We start from the raw sequence: 9,413 nt of genomic DNA, 5'->3' as shown, positions 1-9,413 counted from the left end.
ATACTCGAAATTGAAACATTTAATTTAGTAAAGACCGAAGAAACTTTACTGCTCCCTCGTAACTTTGGATAGTTTTTGTGCAATCTGTCTCTTCTTTTGTAGGATTCTTTTAAATTATTTTTTAATCCTTTATACTCCACTACTCAAGAATTGATTGTAGTTCTCCATCTAGAAAACATTCTTCAGCTGGGAATGAAGAATATTTTTATAAGAAATATTTTACTACTTTAATGAACCTTCTCAGCATGAAAACAGAGATTCTTAAAGAAAAAAAGGAAAAAGATAAAGAAATAAACATATTAATCCTTCTCCTTTTCTCATTCTATGCTAGCCACCTATACTTGGCAAAGAAAACGTAGTAGTAGTAGTAATGAATGGTCAAGAAATAGTCTACATAAGAGAAAATATCTTACAGAACTCTCAAAAAATGTCGTTGGGTGTATGTCAGATCCTCCAAAAATAATGAATTTTTGTAGGATCCGATACGGTGCGGTAGCATTTTAGAAAATCCGTGCAAAGTAAATTTTGTCTATAACACACAACTAGTATACCATAATTCTTTATTTTCCAGAATGTATAGTGTAGAGTATCTCATAGTAGGAATTTCAGCAATAATTTAAGAGTCATTTAAATTTCTAAAACATTTTCATGATAGGAGCAAAAGGCACACCTAACACATACCCCACAACAATTAGGCTGTCCTCTCTTGCCTCAAGTATTAAATATGTTATTAGGACAAACGTCTGCACACTTTCCTAATCTCCTTTATAGGTAATAAATAATATACAGCAATTTACATCATGTCCCCTCTTGCCTCAATAATTCAATGAATAGTTAACTCTATTATAAAGTCTTTGTCTTTTTGTTTGTTAAAAAGTCTTGCTTTTTGAAAATAAAGAAAGAGAGATATAAGGTAGCATACGTTATTACTTTTGCTAAAGAACGGACACAACTAGCATATACTTTGAGCATTCTTGTTCATATTACTCTTAGCATTTAACAGGTAAAACTAAGACTATTTTTAAGATTGAAATATTAATCCTCTCCAAGTTCTTAATCATTTTGTGATTTTCTTGTTTTTATTTGCAGCTTTCAGAAATGGAGATTGGCTTAGCAGTTGGAGGTGCATTTCTATCTTCAGCTTTGAATGTCCTCTTTGAAAGGCTTGCTCCTCAGGGTGAGCTGCTCAAGATGTTTCAGAGGCAAAAGCATGATTTTCATCTCTTAGAGAAGCTAAGGAGGACTTTGTGTGGTTTCCGGGCGGTGCTAAGTGATGCAGAGAATAAGCAGGCATCTAATTCATACGTGAGCGAGTGGCTTAATGAACTTCGGGATGCTGTGGACAGTGCTGAAAACTTAATGGAAGAAATCAATTATGAAGTTCTGAGAGTTAAGGTGGAAGGTCGGCATCAAAGTCATGCAGAAGCAAGCAACCAGCAGGTAAGTGACCTCAACTTGTGCTTGAGTGATGAATTTTTTCTTAACATAAAGGAGAAGTTGGAAGGCACCACTAAAACATTGGAGGAGTTGGAAAAGCAAATTGGTAGGCTTGGCCTAAAGGACTATCTTGTTTCTATTAAACAAGAAACTAGAGCGCCTTCAACATCTTTGGTTGATGAATCTGAAATCTTTGGTAGGCAAAATGAAATAAAGGAATTGGTTGGCCGTTTATTATCTGTTGATACAAATGGTAAAAGTTTGAGAGTAATTCCTATTGTTGGAATGCCTGGGGTTGGCAAGACAACACTTGCTAAAGTTGTTTACAATGATGAGAAGGTAAAAGACTGTTTCGATTTGAAAGCTTGGTTTTGTGTGTCCGAACCATATGATGCTTTCAGAATAACAAAAGGTTTACTTCAAGAAATTGGCTCATTTGACTTAAAGGACGATAACAATCTTAATAAGCTACAGGTCAAATTGAAAGAAAGCTTAAAGGGCAAAAAATTTCTTATTGTTCTGGATGATGTTTGGAATGACAACTATAATGCATGGGATGACTTGAAAAATCTTTTTGTTCAAGGAGATGCAGGAAGTACGATCATTGTGACGACACGTAAGAAAAGTGTTGCAATGATGATGGGTAATGAGAAAATTAGCATGGATACTTTGTCCACTGATGTCTCTTGGTCTTTATTCAAAAGACATGCATTTGACAACATGGATCCTAAGGAACGTCTAGAACATGTAGAAGTCGGGAAACAGATCTCAGCTAAGTGCAAAGGTTTGCCCTTAGCACTAAAGACACTTGCTGGTTTGTTACGGTCCAAGTCAAATATTGAAGAGTGGAGACACATTTTGAGAAGTGAAATATGGGAGCTACAAGACGAAAGCATATTACCCGCGTTGATGTTGAGCTACAATGATCTTCCCGTGCATTTGAAGCCATGCTTTTCCTACTGTGCAATATTTCCAAAAGACTATCCATTTCGGAAAAAAGAAGTCATTCAGTTGTGGATTGCTAATGGTCTAGTACAGGGGTTGCAAAAAAATGTAACAATTGAAGAATTAGGCAATCTATTCTTTCTCGAGTTGCAATCAAGATCACTTTTCGAAAGGGTCCCAAATTCTTCTAAAATTAATGCAGAGGAATTCTTAATGCACGACCTTGTGAATGATTTGGCCCAAATTGCATCTTCACAACTTTGTACCAGATTGGAAGATAACCAAGAGTCTCATATATTGGAACGAAGTCGACACGTGTCCTATTCAATGGGCTATGGTGACTTTGAAAAGTTGAAACCTCTCTACAAATTGGAGCAGTTGAGGACGTTGCTTCCAATCTACATTAAGCCATTTTATCCAGTTTCTCTAAGCAAGAGGGTGTTGCATAATATATTGCCAAGACTAACATCCTTAAGGGCACTATCATTGTCTCGTTATGATATTGTGGAGTTGCCGAATGTCTTGTTTATTGAATTAAAGCTCCTAAAATTTTTGGACCTTTCTTGGACACAGTTAGAGCAGTTACCAGATTCCATTTGTGTACTCTATAACTTAGAGACACTTCTCTTATCATGTTGTAAATTCCTTGAGGATTTACCGCAGCAGATGGAAAAGTTGATCAACTTGCGTCACCTTGATATTAGCGACACTCCTCGCTTGAATACGCTGCTACATCCGAGCAAGTTGAAAAGCCTCCATGTGTTGTTGGGAGCTAAATTTCTTCTAGGTGATCGCAGTGGTTCGAGAATGGATGATTTGGGTGAACTGCATAACTTGTATGGATCTCTATCTATTCTAGAGTTGCAAAATGTGGCCAACAGAAGGGAAGCTTTGAAGGCAAACATGAGAGGAAAGGAACATATTGAAAAGTTATCATTGGAGTGGAGTGTAAGTATTGCGGACAGTTCACAAAATGAAAGAGACATACTTTGTGAGTTGCATCCAAATCCAAACGTTAAAGAACTCAAGATCAACCGATATAGAGGGACAAACTTTCCAAATTGGCTAGCTGATCATTCATTTTCTGAGCTGGTGGAATTGTCTCTAAGCAACTGCAACGACTGTTATTCCTTGCCAGCATTAGGCCAACTTCCTTCTCTGAAATTACTTACCATCAGAGGGATGGATCGAATAACAGAGGTGACTAACGAATTCTATGGTAGTTCGTCCTCCAAAAAGCCTTTCAACTCTCTTGAGCGACTTGAGTTTGACGAGATGCAGGAGTGGAAGAAGTGGCACGTACTAGGGAATGGAGAAGAGTTTCCTATACTTCAGAATCTTTCAATTAAAAAGTGTCCCAAGTTGATTGGAAAGTTGCCTGAAAATCTTTGTTCTCTGACAAGTTTGATAATTTCAAATTGTCCGGAACTCAATCTGGAGAGACCTATCCAACTTTCAAGTCTTAAAAAGTTTGAAGTTGAAGGTTCTCCTAAGGTTGGAGTTCTTTTTGATGATGCTGAACCGTTTTTGTCTCAACTTCAGGGAATGAAACAGATAGTTGAATTATGGATAAGTGATTGTCAGTCTCTTACCTCCTTGCTTTTTAGCAGTTTGCCAAATACCTTGAAGGAAATAAAGATAAAGCATTGTGGTAAATTGAAATTGGAGTCATCAGTTGGTGATATGATTTCTATAGGAAGTAACATGTTTCTGGAGAAATTGAAACTGGAAGGATGTGATTCGATAAATGAGATATCACCTGAGTTGGTCCCACAAGCACGCTATTTGAGTGTAAGTAGTTGCGACGGCCTTACCATGCTTTTGATTCCCAATGGGACTGAAGATCTCAAAATTTGTGAATGTGAGAATCTTGAAATATTTTCGGCGGCTCAAACAACATTGTTGCGTACTTTGTATATTAGGAACTGCAAGAAGCTGAAGTCGCTGCCAGAACTTCTTCCATCTCTTAAGGAACTGATACTGCAGGAGTGTCTAGAAATAGAGTACTTTCCTGAAGGAGGATTGCCCTTCAATTTAGAAGTCCTTGAGATTGAGTATTGCAAGAAACTGGTGAATGGGCGAAAGGAGTGGGGTTTACAGAGACTCCCCTGTCTCACAGAGTTACGCATCATCCATGATGGTAGTGACGAAGAGATTCCTGCTTCTGAAAATTGGGAGTTGCCTTGCTCTATTCGAACTCTTTGGATAAGAAATCTGAAAACATTAAGCAGCCAAGTTCTCAAAAGCCTCACCTCTCTTGAATCTCTAAATGCTTATACATTACCTCAAATTCAGTCACTGTTGGAAGAAGGGCTTCCCTCGTCTCTTTCTGAGCTTAGGTTAAATAGCCATGATGAGCTCCATTCACTACCGACCGAAGGTCTTCTACGCCTCACCTCGCTTCAACGTCTAGAGATCGGCTACAGCAATCAACTCCAATCTATTCCAGAATCAGCGCTGCCCTCCTCCCTCTCTAAGCTGTATATCTATGATTGCCCTAAACTCCAATCTCTTCTAGTAAAAGGGATACCCTCGTCCATTTCTACTCTAGTTATTCACAGCTGCCCATTGCTGGAACCACTCCTAGAATTTGAGAAGGGGGATTACTGGCCAAATATTGCTCATATTCCCAACATATATATCGATGGGGAACACCTGTGATGATTCAAACGAAGGTGCTCTAACAGATGTAAGTTATTCTTTTTCTTTTTTTCTTTTCAAGTAGCTTTTAATTTTTCGTTACTTCTCTTTGTTTTTCTGTTAATTCTTTTCCTTTGCTGAAAATCTTGTTGGGATGAATTGAATGTTAGATGACAAAAAGAAAAGGTGATAAAAGCATCTTCATATTTGCTCCAGAACGTTGATAGCTTAATGTAATATTAATCGGTTACCACACACATATATGTCAGCCATATGTTTATTGTCTTTGGAAATTCATCTCATCAATTGCAATTCATATATTATTGTCATATATCTCCCTCTTCATCTTGTAGATTTTTAGTTCATGTATTGCTTGAACTTTCATCTCAATAGAAATTCATGTATTCTTGTTCTTTCCCCTTTTCAGTGAGTTGAGCGAGGAGGCCGTGGTTTAGAGTAATGCATGTCCACTATAGAATTCAAAGGTATACGCGACACAAAGTTTGTCTCCTACATATAAAAAATAGAAAAGTTTGTTCCCAATATGATTGTGGGATATCAACTTGGGTAACGATATGCAAGCTATTACTGCTCTTAGCTCCATTAGTAAATGGAAAGTTGTGCTGTCAAAAAGCACAACTTTTTTTCAAAAAAATCATCGTGGAGATTGTGTAATGCTTACTCTCAAACTCTTCGTTTACACAGTAGTGATATTTTTTGTTTCTCTCTTCATCTTTGGATTCCTATCTAATGATCCCGGACGTAATCCTGGAATAGTTGCTGAAAGTGAGTCCTTGCTAAGAAAAGATATAAGTATGATTTTGATGTCTCCATCTATTAAGTGTAGTTGTGTAGGAAATAATTTCAAATGGATTTGGTTTTTCTTTCAGCAACATCAACTGAAGCTATTTTGGCTTTTTGATCCATCTTTTAGGTAGTTTCTTTTGTTTTCCTCTTCTTCTCGTAATATTTTTCTGTCGATTGAAATGTTGTTTATCTTTTATTATTTGCTTTCTATTTTAGTTTGCCACAAGGAGAGCATTGGATTATCGCGACATTTTCTTTAGCACTGCCTTCTTATCCCCTTGTATCAGCTGGCAAATATCTTTCTATACTAATTCATATGTTTTGGTGTATGTTTCATTTATATTAGACTAGTCTCTGGACACGTGCGTTGCATGTGTATCCCATACTAGACTAGTCACAAATATTTTAAAACAATATAAATAATATTAAAATATATGTACGATAAGGAAATAGAAGCTCTACCTTAATTAATTATTGAATATAACAGGATTAGATATTATTTAAACAACAAATATTAGTTATATAAATACGATTGTCATACCAAATATTCAATTTGATATTTTCTTTGCCTCTTTATATTTGGACAACATGTAGTTTACATTTAAATATGAGCAACGTCGGCTTTAGTTGTGGATACTTAACATCTAGAAGTTCTTGCTTTGTCTTTAAGAAATTGAAGCCTTCTTACTTTTACAGTCGCATACATATGAAGAAGCTGTTGTCAGATGAAAGTTGTAACTTGTAGAAGTTGTATAGAAATTCGATCAACATAGGTCTTGCTTATGATGGCTAGTAAATCATAATTCATTTCATTGTGTAAAGCTGCTAAATTATTTTTAGTTATTTGTAATAGAGATATTTAATATTACTAACATCAAAAAGGTTTTATTGATATCATTGTTACACGTACAAGAACCCTTTCATCTGTCAATGACAAAAAAATTGAATTATATTATTTATAATTGTATAAATATAGCACGACAATCATATTCAAATCTAATATTTATTACGCACTCTGTAGTTTAATACTTCCTTAAACTCACATAGTAACAAAAACAAAAAAGTTAAAGTAGACCAAATAAAAAAGTGGCATAATACACTTTTTTAATCGGGTAGCTTAGTCACTAATCAAGATGAATCAATAACTATTTTGTACATGAATTCTTGATAAAGAAAAACAAAAAAAAATTACTTCAAAACTTTTAAGTGAAATATGCCACTGAAGAAAGCAGCCAAAACATGGGGAAAATCATTTAAAAAACAAGAAATAATGAAGAAAAAAGAAAGAAAAGAAAGCCAAAATATCAATTAGCTAAACTATTCTACTAATCTTGAAATATTCAGGTAATCCAGGCTCTAGGATGTTCTTGTGGTTTGATTGGAAAAGTGAGCAACTTTAGCTGACAACATATATAAATATCTTAATAAAGTTCAAACGTAATTACCAAGAAACCTGTTAGAAGGATAATAACATCAAAATTAAGTTTTAATGTAGATAATGAATTTAACACTCATATTAAATAATAAGGCATTAGAATTAGGACAAATAAATCATTTGATGTGTTTCCTACATGGAGTGACTGCTTTAAGCCTATATGAAACATAATAATAATTTTGTTGTGACAATACTAAATAATCTGTAACAAACATATTTTGCGCTAAGTACTAAAGTGTTCAATTAGCTATGATCCAAAAAGTACATAAGGGAAATCTACACTTGCAACACAAGCTAATTGCATATAAAATTGACAATATTAATGCTAAAAAAAATCGGAACAAACATATTCTGCGGAAAGTGTGTCAGTAGTCAATTAGCTATGATCCAAAAAGGACCTAGCAAAGTCTACAATTGCATCGTTGAATATAAAATGACAATATTCGCATTAATACTATGTTTTAAGTTTACACTTTCCAAGAAATTACATAATCAAGAATAATAGGTTGCTAACTATGATCCAAAAAGGACGGAAGAGAAGTCAATATTTGCACCATAAAATAGTTGAAACATATATACATGTGTTACAAATACCGGTGAGTGAAGTACACTCTTTTGGAAAAAAAGAAATTTCTTACCGTAAGAATTTACAAAGGACAATGGAACAAAGATACCGTATTGTACACTTATATAGAGTATGGTGAAGAATATGAAAAGATTGTGAAAAGAAGTTACTAATGTTTAATATGAAAGATGGAAACAACCAGAACTAAGGAAATTTACATTGTTATAAAAAGGCAAATACACTAGTATAAATATCGGCTAAAACATATGGAGAACTTATTCAACCTGAATGTTTCTTTTGACTAATAGGTATTATACCTTTTCAGATGTTGAATCAACATACTCTTTGACATCGCAATTAAAAAAGTATCGTGCACCATCAAACAACGTAATACTTATATATTGTTCTTCCGCAGAAACATCAAACTTTAACCTATATATAAAGAACAATTTAGTAATTAGATCATTAGTAATTAGATCATTTAGTAATTAGATCATTAACTCTTCAATTATTTGTTCTAGATAATATATATGTTCATGTATCATACTTTTCATCATAATCAATATCTTCTATCTTACAGTAGCCACAAGTGGCACTACTCTTTATAACAGTTACTCGCTTGTGTCATTTCTTGCAAGCATGGTACCATGGGTCATGGTTACTGTTGATGTCAGTAATTTTTTATTTGAACTTACAGTATATGTCCTATACGTAAATTAGGAGGGACATTTTGTTATGTTGTAAACATATAAATGTAGGATACATTGTGCTTAATTTTTGAAGGTAAATGTACCTTCAAGTTGACAATTGAGCCGTCTATAATATCAGTAATTTTGACTTCTCTAGCTATTTGCATTAGTCTACTTGGCATTAAACTTATGTCTATCTTGCTTGCCTTCATATTGTCATTCCTATATTGTAAAACTTCCTTTAAAATGTTCCATATACCTAACATATGGAGAGTAAATAAGTTAAAAGAAAAACTGACAATTTACCATTTGTTGAGAGCTTTCGCCTTCTCAAATGTTGGGTAGATTAGCACGCTACTAACAGGTGTCGTCGAAAGGACAAAATCCCCTATTTAAAAAGGATCAACGAATTTAGTGTTACCTTAAGGCTGTCTAAAAAATTATGGAAATGCATAAGGTATGAGGTATTATACCTTGGAAAGTAGAGCTTTTAACATCACAGAAAGGGAATTTTAACATCACTTTCCATTTATTTATCCATTAAATATTTGGGAAGTGGACCTTCACAAAAAGGAAATTTTTTGTTGTAATCAATGCTATGACAGTACTGACACCCCAGTTGTCTTTTCTATTTAATGCTCTACACACGTGTCACCTTCCGATTGGTTTTATAATTCTGCAGCCTTTTTTCAAGGTTTATTCATCCCTTATATTCACGAAGCGATAGTTGCCTTTATTATAGGCTTTCCATCATTACACTTCTTTGCTTGACGGTTGCTATTATATACATATATATCCTTTTTCCCTTTGTCCTCTTCTTCATAAACCCTTAACAGATCCTTTACTCTTTACTTCTACTCCTTTTTCCTTGACTTCATTTTTTCTCTGCAATGGC

General features: G+C 34.5%; 1 protein-coding gene across 1 annotated transcript; it reads left to right on the top strand.

The window, feature by feature from the left end:
* The first annotated feature begins 888 nt into the window (after positions 1 to 888).
* On the top strand, positions 889 to 5,754 carry LOC104234152 (putative disease resistance RPP13-like protein 1). Its single transcript, XM_070156034.1, has 3 exons — positions 889 to 1,003; positions 1,090 to 5,071; positions 5,450 to 5,754. The coding sequence occupies exon 2, from the start codon at positions 1,099 to 1,101 to the stop codon at positions 5,041 to 5,043; it is 3,945 nt and encodes a 1,314-aa protein (XP_070012135.1). The 5' UTR covers positions 889 to 1,003; positions 1,090 to 1,098; the 3' UTR covers positions 5,044 to 5,071; positions 5,450 to 5,754.
* Positions 5,755 to 9,413: the final 3,659 nt, after the last annotated feature.

Source organism: Nicotiana sylvestris, chromosome 9 (assembly GCF_000393655.2).
Source record: "Nicotiana sylvestris chromosome 9, ASM39365v2, whole genome shotgun sequence".
Taxonomy (NCBI): domain Eukaryota; kingdom Viridiplantae; phylum Streptophyta; class Magnoliopsida; order Solanales; family Solanaceae; genus Nicotiana; species Nicotiana sylvestris.
Note: the sequence above shows the minus strand (reverse complement) of the source record. Positions and strands in the feature narration are given on the sequence as shown.

What these genes read in the sequence shown, in the direction of transcription:
- LOC104234152 (XM_070156034.1), top strand. Translation starts at nt 1,099, where the DNA reads ATGGAGATTGGCTTAGCAGTTGGAGGTGCATTTCTATCTTCAGCTTTG.